The sequence below is a fragment of the Lacerta agilis genome, chromosome 2, assembly GCF_009819535.1.
Source record: "Lacerta agilis isolate rLacAgi1 chromosome 2, rLacAgi1.pri, whole genome shotgun sequence".
NCBI lineage: Eukaryota > Metazoa > Chordata > Lepidosauria > Squamata > Lacertidae > Lacerta > Lacerta agilis.
Genome location: NC_046313.1, coordinates 97,302,756 through 97,319,513, shown reverse-complemented (window position 1 = coordinate 97,319,513; position 16,758 = coordinate 97,302,756). Strand labels below are relative to the sequence as shown.

The 16,758-nt window shown below is 43.4% G+C and overlaps 1 protein-coding gene across 2 annotated transcripts in view; it reads left to right on the top strand.

Moving 5' to 3' along the window:
- The window catches only part of SYNPR (synaptoporin), a 157,772-nt gene extending 141,242 nt beyond the window's left edge, over positions 1–16,530 (top strand). For both annotated transcript variants that reach the window (XM_033141312.1, XM_033141313.1), the window contains 3 exons: positions 5,667–5,865; positions 11,354–11,545; positions 14,757–16,530. In XM_033141312.1, the coding sequence (XP_032997203.1) occupies positions 5,667–5,865; positions 11,354–11,545; positions 14,757–15,035 (670 nt within the window). In that variant the 3' untranslated portion in view covers positions 15,036–16,530. The remainder of the gene's footprint in view (positions 1–5,666; positions 5,866–11,353; positions 11,546–14,756) is intronic.
- The last annotated feature ends 228 nt before the right edge of the window (positions 16,531–16,758 follow it).

Below are 16,758 nucleotides of genomic sequence, written 5' to 3'. Positions count from 1 at the left end.
ATAACACCGGTCTTGAAAGACCTACATTGGCTCACAGTACATTTTCGAGCACAATTCAAAGTGTTGGTGCTGACCTTTAAAGCCCTAAATGGCCTTGGTCCAGTATACCTGAAGGAGCGTCTCTACCCCCATCGTTTTGCCCGGACACTTAGGTCCAGTGTCGAGGGACTTCTGGCGGTTCCCTCACTACAAGAAGCCAAGTTACAGGGAACCAGGCAGAGGGCCTTCTCAGTAGTGGCACCCGCCCTGTGGAACGCCCTCCCACCAGATGTCAAAGAGAAAAACAACTTCCAGACGTTTAGAAGACATCTGAAGGCAGCCCTGTTTAGGGAGACTTTTAATGTTTAATAGATTATTGCATTTTAATGTTCTGTTGGAAGCCTCCCAGAGTGGCTGGGGAAACCCAGCCAGGTGGGCAGGATATAAATTATTATTATTATTATTATTATTATTATTATTATTATTATTATTTAAACTTCTTTACCACCACTGCTCCACTGATGGAACAATCATAATAATGCAACGCTGAATTCCACCCAAAACTTAGAAATCGCAGAATCTTACCAATTTTTGTGTGTATCCATTCTCCTAATGGATAGACATTCTCCCAATGGATAGACTTATTTTGTTGTGGAGACAACAGTTATCTCATTTGGCAAGCTCTTAAGCTTGTGATCCTGTTGACAGTATGGGATGGGTCCTTCTTTAGATAAATTCTAAGCCATTCAGGTCTTTAGAAGTCAAAACTAAAAGCTTGATTTGGGCTTTGTGAGAAATAGACGGTCAGTGCAGATCTTTGAAAATTAATGACCCCGTATAGTCTGGTCTGTTGAAACTCTGGCCACTGCACAAACTGCAGCCTCCAAACCGTATTCAAGGGCAGCTCCATGTAAAACAAATGACAGTGGTCGAAATAGGAGGTTACTAGAACATGGGTTCCATGCGCTGCTCTGGTTCGCCAGAAGCGGCTTAGTCATGCTGGCCACATGACCCAGAAGCTGTACGCCGGCTCCCTCAGCCAATAAAGCGAGATGAGCACCGCAACCCCAGAGGCATCCGCAACTGGACCTAATGGTCAGGGGTCCCTTTATCCTTTACCTAGAACATGGGTAACTGCAGTCAGACTTTCCCCTGTCTTAGGATGGCTGTAACTGGCAAACCAACTAGAGGTAGGATAAATCATTGTTCCTCATTGTCCAAAAGAACTTCCTGGTTTCTTTCTTTAACTCCAGAGGTTGAAGCCATTTCTACATCCTGCCACAACCTAGCAAGTCATTATTTTTCTTTATGACTGTGAGAATACATGGTAGAGATTTCGGTTTTCTTCCCATGCATCTACCCATAATAGGTAAGGAGGAGTTTGCTGCTGAGAACTAGTCTTTGCCAGCCTAATTGGATCCAGCCCACATTTCTCTACAATCTGCGGAAGAACTTGCTGCTGAGATGTAGCATTTGCCCAGCTCAGTTCAACCAAGCCAACATTGTGGGACAGAATGTTTGCTGGAGAGCCAGCGTCTACCCAGCTAACATTAAACCCAGGTTTACCTGCTGTTTGCAGAGCAGTTTACTAATGAGAACCAGCATTTCCAGCCCAAAGATTCCCCTCTCCCCCCCCCCTTTTTTTATCAAGGGACTGAGTCAACCCATCCATAATGCAATTCTCCAGCTGAGGCTTGCCTGCTCCCCCCCCCCCCCAGTGTAATGAATGCAGGTCTAATCATTCCTAATATGCTAAAGCAGAAACAATAGTGCATTTGTTCCTGTACAAAATGCAACCTTGAGAATACATTCAGACTAATTTTAGCCAATTCATGCTAGCTCCTCTTAATGATGAGAGGGTTTTCTAATTTTTGAAAGCGTAGATGATTTTGATGCATACCAATCAGGATGAGTCTGTCTGCTAACACAGCTTGACTGTCTGCTGGAGAAGCTTTCTCAGGAGAACAGAATATACCTGCTTCTCGCCATACACTGAGAGGAGTAATGAGAGAGCGAGGAACAGCAAAGAATAGTTCATCACTGCTATGAATACTGCTAAATTACAGTCTCTATCCTGCCATTCTGTGTGTCAAGGTGTTTTCTGTTAGGGAAGAACGGGGCAGCCCAAGGGAGGTGCAAGCCACATATTACACACCACCTGTAATTTTAAGCTAGGAGTTTGTCATGGAGCAATGAATGATGAAAGTTACAGGAAAGTGCCATGCAATCATGTGCATGTTTACTCAAGCTGCATACACACATCATTTTATTCTAGAAACTATGGAGACTCAGTCCACAGTCCACAAACAACACAAATCTATTGCATATTTTGCATTCATCAGGAAAGAACCTCAAGGAACAATTCATGCCCACTGCCTTGTAGGACATCTTCAGGTGAAGTCAAGGCTAAGGAGTAAACCCTACACAAGTCGAGGGTGGGGTTCTTAAGGCAGTTGGATGGCATCTTGTATGTCTCCTTCCGGCGACTCCTGCAGCCAAGCTGGTGTCAAATGTATTGCTTTCCTTTCCTTTGAGAGCCAGTGTGGTGTAGTGGTTAAGAGCGGCAGACTCGTTATCTGGGGAACCGGGTTCGCGTCTCCACTCCTCCACATGCAGCTGCTGGGTGACCTTGGGCTAGTCACACTTCTCTGAAGTCTCTCAGCCCCACTCACCTCACAGAGTGTTTGTTGTGGGGGAGGAAGGGAAAGGAGATTGTTAGCCGCTTTGAGACTCCTTCGGGTAGTGAAAAGCGGGATATCAAATCCAAACTCTTCTTCTTCTTCTTCTTCTTTGAATGACATCAGCGAGAAGCCCAGGACTGTGATACACACTACTCAGGAATGTGCCCCAGAGAGGTCACTTTGGTGCTGCAAATGCAGCATGCCCGTTTGAAAACAAGTGTAGGCTATCCTGAAAATGTGGCGTGTGTGTTCACCTCTACCCAGTGATGTTGTGTGATTGGGCTATGATTGGAAGGTAGAGAGGGAAGGTTGTGAGAGTGTTTGTGACACTGCAGTCTATGTAAGGATTACTCAAGTCTTGATTCAAAGGGTGCTGTGTGGATAAAGAGATCCAGATCCTACTGAAGTCCATGGGATTTAAGTTGTTCTGTTTTGAGTGTCCTCTATATTTACCATACATAAGAAGCAACTTGTTTCTGCATTGCTGCTTGCCATCTACTGTGTTTGTTTTTTCTGTGCACTAGTCCATCTTCTGTTTCAAACACTCCAAGCAACCTTGGTTAGCTTTAGGGGGGAAAGCCTTTGTCTCCATGCTTTGCGAAATTGCAAAGACAGATGCAAAGAGAGAATTCCTCCTCCACGAGAAGACAATAAACCCTAATGAATAGTATTTGCATAATTGAGATGGAAAACCTTAAAGACCAGTCAGAAAGCTCTGGCTTTGTTTAGAAGCATCCTTATCACACTTCTAAGTTCTTTCTTCTGCCCAAATGGTTTTGTCCAAATGGACTGTAGGGCTGTGTGGGTGAGGGGAGATGTGTGCAAAGAGAGAAGCGGCTGTTGTGTGGCTGTATGTTTAAAGGACCATGCTGAGGAGGGCTGTACAGATGAGGAATGATGTGAGTTCCACCTCCCCCTGCTCTTGATCAGGATCCTGAATCTTCCCAGGAGCAGTGGGACAGTATAGATTTGGAAGAGTGGTTCACAGAGGGACATAGTTCAGAAGACAAAAGTTGGGAAGAACTGGGTAGTGAACAGCTAGGAGAAGAAGAACCGGGAAAGAGGCAGTTAATAGACTCCAGTTCGCTGGTAAGCATCCAGCCAATCAGTCCAAGGTCACTGAGATTAGATAAGGTATCTGCACAGAAGACACAGTGGTTGCCAGATCAGGTTGCAAGGCAAGGAAGTGACTCGGGAGGAAGTGGGTGTAAACTTTAATTGGGAGCACCTTTACTCCGAGAATGGACTGTTTGTTCTTTCGCTGTGATCATTAAAATCTCTCTAAATGGTAAGATACTATGTTTGCTTTGTTCTGCTTATCCACGGCCAAAGGGAAGGAGGAAGTCGCTTTCCCGAAGCTTGACAGTACGCCAGCACAATGTGGAGAGGCAAACTGTGTGTGTGTGTGTGTGTGTGTGTGTGTGTGTGTGTGTGTGTGTGTGTGAAGCATGTTTCAGCACCTTAAAGTGCAGACTACATGCCATCTAGCTGGTTTTATAAATTATTGAAACAAAATACGTCAGCTGATAAAGGACGAATGCCAAACACTGCATTTTTCCATGTATAAGACGCCCCCATGTATAAGATGCCCCCTATTTTTAGGGACTCCAATTTAATAAAATGGGGAGGTTGCCCCATGTATAAGACGACCCACAGTTTTTCACATAATTTTTAAGTCAAAAAAAAAAAAACCTAGTCTTATACATGGAAAAGTATGGTACATACAAATATATACTATTGGTGGAAACTATGGGATCCACTTTGATGGGGAAACTGACTAAATATACAGTCTTTATGCAATCCAAAAACAAAAGACTTCTGTAAGGACTAGCAACACAAAGCAACTTATGGCAATCCACCAGAAGTTCAAAGCTCTCCAGGACAGATTTCTAGGCGGCAGAGTCACTGAGTTTTTGCTGCAGTAGAAGGCTTCCCTTGTGCTTCTGCTCCTCTCTTCTTTATAGGCCACAAGCGTTGGTAATGGAATTACATAAATGATGGAATCAAATACCGGTAGTGCTTTCCTACTTCAGATTACTCAGCATGTGCCCCACTAAGCCAAGTGCAGCCTTGCAGTCATGTTCAGTGGCCTACAAGATACTTGATAGCCTTCCAGGTTTGGCAGTTCCAAAGGCAGGAAAAAATGGAGTACACTATATATTTGTTGTTGTTGTTGTTGTTCAGTCGTTCAGTCGTGTCCGACTCTTCGTGACCCCATGGACCAGAGCACGCCCGGCACGCCTATCTTTCACTGCCTCTCGCAGTTTGGCCAAACTCATGTTAGTAGCTTCGAGAACACTGTCCAACCATCTCGTCCTCTGTCGTCCCCTTCTCCTTGTGCCCTCCATCTTTCCCAACATCAGGGTCTTTTCTAGGGAGTCTTCTCTTCTCATGAGGTGGCCAAAGTACTCCTGGCAATCAGTGGCTGGTGGGCTCAGTGTAACTCAGCAGGTCACAAGTTGTGTCGTCTTGCAAGCTTTGAAGTGGCCTGTGGTTCTGTGGCAGTGTGGAACTGGGAGTGGCTAAATGGCTGCTATCTCTAAAGTTTCTAATTGGTCATTCATTTGTGTGGTTTTTTTTTAAGTATTAGCTTAAGACACAGGAATTGACCCACTGAATTCTAGAATGGGGCAGCTATATAGAGATGATCATATAACTGTTACCCACAGGCAACCAAGCTATTTTTTTAAAATAATAATAATAATAATAATAAACTAATCCAACTCACTGGAGAGCCAGTTTGGTGTAGTGGTTAGGAGCGGCAGACTCGTAATCTGGGGAACCGGGTTCGTGTCTGCACTCCTCCACATGCAGCTGCTGGGTGACCTTGGGCTAGTCACACTTCTCTGAAGTCTCTCAGCCCCACTCACCTCACAGAGTGTTTGTTGTGGGGGAGGAAGGGAAAGGAGATTGTTAGCCGCTTTGAGACTCCTTCGGGTAGTGAAAAGCGGGATATCAAATCCAAACTCTTCTTCTTCTTCTTCTTCCTCTCATTCTGGATTTTAGGTTGTACCAGGTGAATTTTGATGTTCCCACCTGCGAAGGCAAACGACGAGAAAAACTCTCGCTAATAGGCGACTTCTCTTCTTCCGCGGAATTCTTCGTCACTATTGCAGTATTTGCCTTCCTCTACTCCTTGGCAGCGACGGTGGTTTATATTTTCTTCCAGAACAAATACCGTGAAAACAACAGGGGCCCTTTGATTGTAAGTGTCCGTTGCACGGACAGCTTTGTTCCTATTGGGTCAGTCTGAGTTCTGGTGTGGTATTGTTTTTCTTTAACACCAGTTGTGAATGAAATAGTCAGTCCTCCGACATCATTGCTGAACACAGCAATGAAGATTGCAGAGGAGATGAATGGATGGATGGATGGATGGATGGGACTCTTATCAGTCAGGACCACAATGTATGCTCTTCAGCATATAATCCCTGCTGCATACAATATTATGTTCTTATTTTCATTTACTGCTTTGAACCAACTTCACTTACATTTCATTTTCAAACCTTTACCTCTATTTTTTTATCAGAACTAATTTTCCATCCTATATCAACCCTCCTAATCTTTCACCTAAGCACACAGGACTCCTGCTAGGATAGGGAGATGTGATTTTCTTCCCCCAACCCTTTAACCTTTTCCTCAAACCACCTTACGACTTGGAATTCAGCAACAGGTTAACTAGTTTGCACAGATGGAAGTTCTTAGAGATGAAGAACCTCAGACATAACAAACCCAGGGGTCCACTAGGCCTGGTCTGGGGAGAATGTCCCAAGGCTGGAGGACTGAATTATCTGTGCCTTGGGCCACATCACTCACAAACCCTGCTTTGCACCCTCTTTGAGTGCTTCTGCCTGGCTGAATGGGTCCTGGAACTCAGTGCTTTTGCCATCTCTGGATGGAGAGTAGATGGGGCTGTGTGTCGAAACTAGCTTGCTTTTATTGCTTTGTCCAATTCTGCCTCTGGTGCAACCCACTACTGGCATGTGGTTCCCTATCTCTGTCTAGAATGATGCAACTTACAGTTTAGTATTGTTTATCTGGATCCCTTTTAAGGATTATTATTATTTGCAGATCACATCGATCTTTATATCCCTATTTTACTGCCATGTCCCATCTATTGTTTCTGTAATTGACAATTATTTCACATTTCCTTTTTTTTACTCAGTAAATCATTATCTGCATCTCATATTGTAATTTTCATTACTTATATTTCAGTTATATGTTCTTTTTATCTTTCCTGTCTGTTAATGTTGAGTCTGTACAGTTCCATTGCCTATCTGCTGGGACTGGAACAAATCTTCCAGATGCGCTCTGCTTTTGGTCTGACTCTGGTTCCTCCTGGATTCTACCCCTCACTTGCCGGAAGGCTAAAATTAGAACTTCTTTTCTCCATCCACCCCACGAATGGCTGAAGAAGGAGCTTGCAGGATGTCTGGCAGCACCGCCTTAGTTAATTCCAATGCGAAAAGCTGGAGAGCTGCTGGAATATTAATTAGATAAGCTATACCCAATGTAAAACAAACCGTCCTGAAATGTGCTTTGAGACTGCTTTAATATAGAATACAGTATCAACACAGAGGCTTTACAACATTAAAATTTCCCCAAAGTAACAAAACTCTTTTGTAACATTTCATTAATTTAAAAAAGTGAAGCTTTGAAAGCAATACTAATGATTACATTGTATCAATTATTCATGAAAAGTTAAACGCCTTTCTCTTCCACTGAGAATATAAAACTACCTTTATTTTCATTGTACTGTATATTGATTATTCATTTCAAGCCAAGTGGTAACTTTAATAATAATAATAATAATAATAATAATAATAATAATAATATGAGCAGGTTTCGGTATTTCCCCCCCAATGAAAAATTCCCTATTTTCTTTAAATAATCCAGCACAAATATATATATTGTGTTTCCCAGGATGCTGTTGGCATGCAATAAATATTTGATGTTAACGAGGATTTTGTGCCTCCTTTAAACCTGCAGATCTCAGTTTCCCAGAAGAACTGAGATCCGCCGAGATCAATGGGGCATTTGCAGCTGAAGGCTGCAAATAGGTGAAGGGTTGTCACACACAGATGATGGAGCAGATTTGCTTTCTGATGCGCCAGAGGGTAGGATCCGTACCCACAGGTTCCGGTTACAGAAAAGGGGATTTTTCTGATCATTAGATGAAACACATCATACCTGATGGCATGAGCTGTCGGACAAGGGGACAGACTACCTTGGAAAATGGTGGGCTCTCCATGATTGGGGGGTTTCTAAGCAGAGGCTGGGTGACCACCACCTGTGAAGAATGCCGTTGTAGTGGATTTCTTGCATCAGAAGCATACAAGCACTGCCAGTTACTAGACAGAGCTGGAGAAAAACAGTGCCTCGTTTACACACCATACATTCAAAGCAGATAATTTCCCCCCCCTTCCCATAAGCCTGAGAACTGGACTTAACACCCCCACAGACCCACTGTTCCCAGCACCCTTAACAACTGTAGTTCCCAGGATGCTTTGGGGAAAGTCGTGCATTCTAAATGTGATTTAAGTTTATGGTGTGTTGCACAGCCACAGCCAAATTTGTGAAACTGAGACCTACCCAAGCAGAACCCTGTTTGCTTGGGAATGTGTGGCTTTACTTCTGAGTAAACAGGGTCCTCGCTGTGAATCTTGGCCATCAGCACATTCTTTTCTATTTAAATGAAAGTATCCCAAGTGTTACTGAAATGCTCCATGGCTTGATAGGAGCATGTGCCTCCTTGCACATACATAAATTGAAAGGTTAAAAAAAAATGTTTGCAGTTTCACTGACCATGTGCAGAGTGCTTTCTGTCTCTTCAGCTGGGCACTGACTTCTAAACAAACATGCCCAGGGAGCTGTGACTGACAGACTTTCCTTAGCAAGGGACGTTAAGAATCCCTACCTATCTTCCAGTTGCAAACCATGAAGAACAAAGTAACAGTGAAATTGGGGGCGAAGGAGCCTTATGTAAAATCATAGTCATACAGTAAACAGCTGGCCGCGCCGCCATCTTGTATATAGACAAAGTTTGTGATTAAGTTGCTGTCCACTGTAGCCACAGTCCCAGTGACTGGGAAAGGCATTTTTTCACGGTGGCAAGTCATTGCAGTTTTCCAAAAATCCACCTCAGAAAAATGGCCTCTGCTTACACCAGTCTAAGGGCCGTATTTCTTTCTGGGAAACCTGTCAGGGGCTGCATCTTAGGCAAAAGCAAGCAGAACAATAGACATGGGAATTAGACTTTTGTTCCGTAGGCTGGTTTCTCCACCCTCACCTCTACCCTCTATATCGGGGTGACCAACTCCCAAGAGACTGCGATCTACTCACAGAGTTAAAAACTGGCAGCGATCTACCCCCTTTTGGGGGGTTCAGGTCAAAGTTATAGAGCTTTTTTTGAGGAGGGAAAGCCCTGCTTGGGGGGTGGGTTGAGTCAAAGTTGTTGAGCTTTTCTCAGGGAGGAGGAAGGCCTGTTTTTTAGGGGTTCAGGTCAAAGTTGTTGAGCTTCTTTGAGGTGAGCCAATGATCTACCAGTGATCTACCACAGACGTCCAGTGATCTACCAGTAGATCACAATCTACCTGTTGGACGTGCCTGCTCTATATCATTCATTTAGGTCTGTAAGAATCATGATCAGAGTTCATGATTAAAATTACCTCATTCTTTGTGGAGAGAGGGGAGTCTTAATTTGCCCCATTTAGAAGACTTTAAGGAGGATTGTCTACCAATTAGCTCCCATGGAAAGACATCACTGGAATAGGCACATAGACACACTTACAGAGAAGTTCTAAAATTAATCTCAGGAAGCACCTATTTGACATTGCCCATAGCAAACCCCATGCTTTAAAAAGAGGAATTGAGTATGTATAAACACCATAGGAGCAAGCTGTATGGGCACCATTCCCTGCACACTTAATTTTAACAGGGCGGTGTCGCCGAAAGCATATTTCATCATTCAGCAGGCAGCATTCCCTTGCATGGGTTACGCTTGACATGTAAAAGACATTCCCAAGTCATGGGCTGCACCTAATCTAAGACGGATGCCCCCCCCCTATCTGAGTTCCCTGACACTATTAGGGCTCCATTATTTTCAGGGAAGATAATCCTGATTAGCAGAGGTTGTGACAGAATCTTAATGCACTCGCTCCTCTCTGCTCTTTTCGGTAATGTCTTTTCTAGTCCATAAAGCCTGAACTAGCCACAAGCAGAAAATAAACCATTGTAATAAACCGTACCAAGGTTGTAATGCAATGGTGACATTTTCATTGCCTACGATTTCTGAAAATAATTAGGCGAGCTATCACACGCTGCATAAATCAGTGTTGTGTTTCCATACAGTCTCAGGGGGAGAGACAAATTGGATAATCAGTAGCCTGTATAAAGGGAACCTTTTCGTTTATCTGCACTTTCCCCGCCCCCCCGGTCTCTGCCACATTTTCTCTAAGGAACTCTGGACGGTGTAGCTGCTTTGCCTCCCTTTTTATCTCCACAATAACCCTGAGAGGTAGGTGAGGTATAGGAAGTGGCCCGGGATCTGAACTCAGTTCTTCCCAGTCTGTAGCCACTACACCACACAGGCTTTTCATGCTGATGGTGAAACTACATGTTATGCACCCCAGCGGGGTGCTGCTCAGATTGACACCCCTCTCTTGCATTGTCTCATTGGGAACTGACAGGGAGTGGGGCAGGGAGACAACCAGCAGGTGGTGCCAGAGCCAATGACAGGCAGCGCCAATTCTTCCTTCCTGCTGAGAGGTACAAAGGCAAGCAAAATTGAAACTAAGGATGAGGTAGATGGAGGCTGGCTGAGGGCATACAGATGTTGGTGGGGCAGTTCCCCCAGTGGCCCCAATGCCTTATGCTCTACCAGCCCCAATGGACACCAGCCACCATTTCCCCTCCCTCCCCGGTAAGTTTACACTTGAGCCACACATCTATGACCCACTTTGTTACGTTACTCTGTTGCTGACACAGCTGTATGCCTGCAATCATTCCCTTTGATTGGAGGTCTTGGTGAGAGTCCTCCCGGCTAGCGTTTAAAACCTGCCACAAAGTGCTTTAATGTTTCAATGCTTGTGATTAGCTCCTTAGCTTGAAAACACGAGCTCTGGGGGAAACCGAACTGCGGTCACCACTCATCAAAGCCCTGTTGAGGCGAGACTTCTTTGTTATTTTCGGGCCTGTAATTCTTCCGTTTGCCTTCCGTTTGAATGCACAGAGGAGGAATGATGTTTTCCTCCGCATCCCAGAGAGCGCTGGTTTTCTGTTGGTTCTCCAATGTATGCCGAACGCCAAACCTCCTCCTTACACACGGCTGTGTTGGTATGGCTTCTAGCCATGAGGGCCACAGAAAGCCCTCCTGCCTTCCCAACGCTATACACCACTGCTGAACTGCAAGCGCTGTGGTGGAGACAATCTGATGCTCCCGCAACCATGTTTGCACCGCACCAACGCCACACAGAGCTCTTGCTGCCTTGTCCCTCTCCCTTTTGATTAAGCAACAACGACACATGGTATTGGGATGACTGGAGAGCAATGATCGCCTACATGTGAGGAGATACTGATGCAGGAGTACTTTGAAACGAAAACAATCGTGCATGCAGGGGACTGTACCCCATGCCCCTCTGCCCCATTTAGGCATCTCATGAACCTGCACTGTTCAGTTTTCTCTTTTCTTTTCATAGGACTTCATTGTGACGGTGGTGTTTTCGTTCCTGTGGCTCGTGGGCTCCTCTGGATGGGCTAAAGGGCTCTCTGATGTGAAAGTTGCCACAGACCCCGACGAAGTGCTCTTACTGATGTCGGCTTGCAAGCAGCAGTCAAACAAGTGCATGCCTGTGCGCAGCCCAGTTATGTCTAGTTTGAACACTTCAGTGGTAAGAATTTGCTTTTATGACATTGAAAGGAAGGGGGGGAGCATCATTGGAAGAAGATGGGTGGTCCTTAGCTATGAGATCAGACAACAGTTTTGGGTTTTCTATTTCCCTGCCAAACCACTGGAGTCCAACACGCAGCTCATCATGACTTCACCTAATTCACAGGCTCTTCTATGAAGCATAAAAACAAGAGAAGGAGCAATGATAATAATCTGAGCAACAGACTATAGTAAGTGACAAACTTCTTACTTGAAGATTAAAAGACTGGGTGCCGTGGCACACTTAACAATCAAGATGCATTCATCAAAGTAGCCTGGAAAACAAACATGCAAAATAACTTGATAATTAGATTATGCAGGATTTGGAGTAAAAGGGAGTTCTTACTTACCTATGCTTATGGATGATTGCCACTGCTACTACTAATGTTACTGTTATTTCCACCAGGGGAATTCATAGCTGTCAAGTTTCGGATTTGAAAATAAGGGATCAGCAGTCTGACCTATCCTGGGGACAGTCACATGTCAGTGGTGGGTGGAGCCAGAAGCAAAAGTGGGTGGAGGAGCAATGTAAACTCCAAGCGGGCTCAGGCTCGGAGCAGAGCAAAGAGGAGGGCAGCCAGCCAAGAGGAGGGCAGCCATGTGCTCCGCGCAATGGGGCCCCATTGTCTTCTTTCTGATCCCATCAAAACAGGACAGGAAGCAGCAGCTGCTCAAAGGCAGCCAGGCTCCACCCGCCAGCTAACCCTATTGGCCGGCTGAGGGGCTCGGCAGCAATGGATAGGGGCTGATGCAGGGGGAGGAATACACCCCCCTGTAAGCACGGGAAACGGCTCCCACTTGCTTTGAGGGCTGAGGCTTTTCTCTCCAAGTAGGCGAGGTCTTCCCACCCAGTCCCTGGCCAGCAGGGGAGGAGCTGCTTCCATTAAAAATGGGAAATTTAAGGGAAATAAAAAATAAGGGAGAGCAGCGGGAAACTGCTTAAAATAAGGGAGAATCCCGGGGGAAACGGGATACTTGACAGCACTGGGGGAATTGTGATCTGCCTTGCAAAAGATTTGCTTTTAGAATGGTTTTAACAGCTTTGCGATCAAAAAAAAGGCAACTAGGTAGTGATTCATCATATCTAACAATGCACACAATAATTAACAGGGGCCACAGGCATGTAATGCCTCCAGCCAAAGTATGCGAGTCTTCTTTGAATCAGGGGCCAGCAGTCCTCTTACTGGTAGGCAGCCTTCGGTAGATTCCTATTTACTCCTATGATCTCAGTTTATAAAGACTAGGAGCAGCTAGATCAATCTTTCATTTGCTTTAATGGGGTGACACCCTTGGCCGTTGGCGTACACCAAAGAGCTTGTATAAAGAAAAAACAAACATGATCTTAATTGCTGGAGTGATCTGCCTGCATCAATAATCCTATTCAGGCATTCAGTCTGAACGCATAAAATGGCAAGTGGGAATGTGCTCACCAAACCCCATCCCATTGATGGCAAGGTATGTGCAGGCAAACACTTCCTCACCAAAGTATGGTCAATGTTAGTCTAAAGGGGGCTACCCTGCTCACCTGTTGGGAAATACTCATCCCACTTCAGACTCACTCTGATCGCACATGTGCCACCCAAGACACACAGTATCATTGAAGGTGCTTGGCCTACACATTCTTGCTTGATTCTTCATGCATGGGGATCCGAAGGGGGCTTAGATCAATCTAGAGCTGGGGGGAGGAACATGTGGGGCCCCAGGTGGCACTGGACTGCAGCTCCTATCACCTTGACCATCGGCTGGGATGGCGAGAGTTGGAGTCCAACACTATCAGGAGGGCCACAGATTGATGGCGAAACCATATGTGAAAATCCATGTCTTTTTTTATAAAAAAATTATTATTTATACATTTCACTAGTTTTACAATCATTTTAACATTTCAGAACTTGACTTCCTTCCCCCTCTTTCTGAGGTTCCTTAAATTTATTTCTAATAACTTCTGCATATCCAAATTAACTTAATTTGCTCATTTATCCATCTGCTTTAAATATGTACTCTTATAAAACTGCAGGTTATTACAATAATCCTGCCAATGTTCTTATCTGTTTACAATTTATCTGTAAATATTCAATAAACCATTTCTATTATTTTATCTTGATTTCTTATTCTTCCGGTAAGTTTCATCATTTCTGCATAATAAATTTTTGTATCCATTCTTCTTTTGCTGGGACTTCTGCTTCTTTCCATTTTTGGGCAAGTAACATTCTTGCCACCGTAGTAGCATATGTGAATAAGTTTCTATACGGTTTAGGTAGTTCTGTTCCTATAATTCCCAAAAGAAAAGCTTCTGGGGTTTTTTCAAACATTATTTCAAACATCCTTTTCAATTCATTATATATCATTTCCCAGTAAGCTTTAACCTTACTACAAGACCGCCACACATGATAAAAAGAACCTTCCATCTCTTTACATTTCCAATACTTATTTGATTTAGATTTATATATTTTTGCTGATTTACTTGGTGTTAGATACCATTGATATATCATTTTCATATAATTTTCTCTTAGACCATAACATGCTGTAAATTTTATATCCATATTCCATAATCATTCCCATGCTTCCATGTCTATATTATGACCAATATCTATTGCCCAATGTATCATTGAGGATTTTACTTGCTCATCCTTTGTCTCCCATTCCAATAATATGTTTAGACAGCACTTTTACATTACATTCCAACAGGTCTCTCTCCAGTTGTGATATTTGTTCCTCAAACCCTTGTATCCTATCTTTCTTAAATACTTTTTTCAAATGATGATATCATATCCATGTTGTTAATTTCCCTGATAATTCCTTAAATTCTTTTAATTAATACTCTCTTTCCTTTTGTTTTAATAAATTTCTATAAGTTGTCAACCCTTCTATCATATTCTTTTTCTTTACTGCTATAACTTCCAATGGTGAGAGCCAAAGTGGTGTTTTTACCTCTAATAAATTCTTGTATTTATCCCAAACTCTATACAATTTTTTCCTAATCATATGATTTGTAAATCCTTTATGAACTTTCACCTTTTCATACCATAAATAAGCATGCCAACCAAAAATATTGTCATGACCTTCTGAGTCTACAATATGTGAATTCTGTAATGTCATCCATTTCCTCAACCAACAAAGACAGGATGCCTCATAATATAGTCTCATATCCACGTCTTGATTTACTTCCCATTTAGGTCTTCGGATTCTTGAACTTTATTCTCTGGGCAGGAAACATTTGGTTTGTTTTCAAGGAGACTGGCTGGCATTCTTCAGGCACGAGGCACCCTCAAGACACCATGGAGAAACAGTCTGGCAGCTTTAACCAAGGTGGCTACAATCAAGATAGCTATGGGCCAACTGGTGGATATAACCAACAGGGAAGCAGCTTCGGGCAGCAGACCAACTATGGCCAAGTGGATGAATTTGGCCAGCAGCAACAGAGCAGCCCCACCTCCTTTGCTAATCAAATTTAGCACACACAGAGTTCCAAGAGCTCTTACATTGAGCATTGTGTGTGGAAAGCTGAAATACAGTGGCAGGCAGCAGATTTCTCAAGTTTTAGATAAATGTGACAGAATTTCATCTAAATCAAAGGTCTACGGGTACCAGCTGAATAAGGTGGGTTGTGGCTCTTACTTTGCTTATTTATGAGGCATCTTCTCCTTGTGAGTAGATGATTGAGGATATAGTCATCAGAGGTGGTGGATTGGGGTAAATAATTGTTGTATGTACTGTATAGATAACCTTACGGTAGTTTTGTATGTGTATGGTGGCAGCATTTTGTAGCCTCGAGTCTGTAGTATATAATATGGAGAACACAACTGAATTAGCTTTAGATTTTCTTCTGCATTTTGGTGAACAGCAAAATGTGTGTTTTCGCATTATTTCTGATCGTATCACAACGCATGCATTGTAGCGCCTAAGTTTTTAACATTGCCTGTCTATGACTGTTGTTTTATAATATTTGGTTTGGCTTTTTTCTACATAAGAAATTTATTTGACATTTGTCCTGATTAGCAAATTTGCAAAGTGTCTTAGTGCATGAAGCTGCATCATTTTCACGCCAACAGAATGTTATGAACTGTGTATATGGGATTTTTTCAATACCACCACTACTACTTTTTAATTGGTTTGTTTGTTTAATATAATGTTTTAGATGATGTATGTATGTATGTATGTATGCCTATTTTATATATTTTGCAGAGTTGGATCAGCGGCTTACCCAAATCTTGAATGCTGCATATAACTAAAGCAGTTTTCCTTAAAAGGGCATTCAGAAATAATATGCTGTAAACTGACCAATTTGTTTGTTTAATCAAGCTCAGTATTCCTTCTTTAAATCCACATTTTGATGTTTTGTGACTCTTTGAACGTGAACTGTGTAATATAAGGACCAAGTAACTGTGTTTACATGTTTACAAAAGGTATTTATTTAATTAGGATAACAGAGGTGCAGATATCAGTAAGTGAAACTATCGGGTGGCAAATGCCACATTGACAGATAGCGCAACAGAGCATGTGCACATTCAGAGCTGTTGCGAAACACTTTTCCTCTATGGCCATTGATGGTGAAGAATGTTTTTCTCTCTAAGCCGTTTCAAAGTTGTTCAACGTCTATTCGGTCCAGTCATTATGATGATGTACACTGGATTTGGTGCTATTCGTAAGAAGAAAGAGAGCGTCAAACACATAAGATCTCAGCAATCGAGAACACTGAGCCATTTCCTTAGCAAGGTAAGGGACCTAGGTAATTTAGAGATCATGCTGATCTCAAATTGTGCGTAATATTTTCCGGGGGGGGGGTGGCTTCTGCTCAGCCATTTTTCCGCAGAACCCTTTAGCTCCATGGCAAGGCAACAGAGCCAGACTTCTGCTGCTAGATGGAAAGCTCTGTTTTCTCTTTCCTCCAGCAATAGACAGGACTCCACATAATTAGCAGCAAAAAGAAAAAAAAGAAAGAAAGACTGCACCCAAGCCATGCTGCTAAATGGAGCCAAGTTTGAGAGCAGCAACATCTCTCGCACTGCAAGGGGGAAGACTGAGCTCTACTCTCGTTCCTGTGTGAGTTGAGCACTGGACTGCTTCCTGCAGGATGCTGAGTCGAGCATTTCCGTGTCTCCACATATACACACATATGTACAGCAGGGAATTGGTAGGGTCAGGAAGGAGTTAAGTACTGAGTTGTTACCTTGCCTC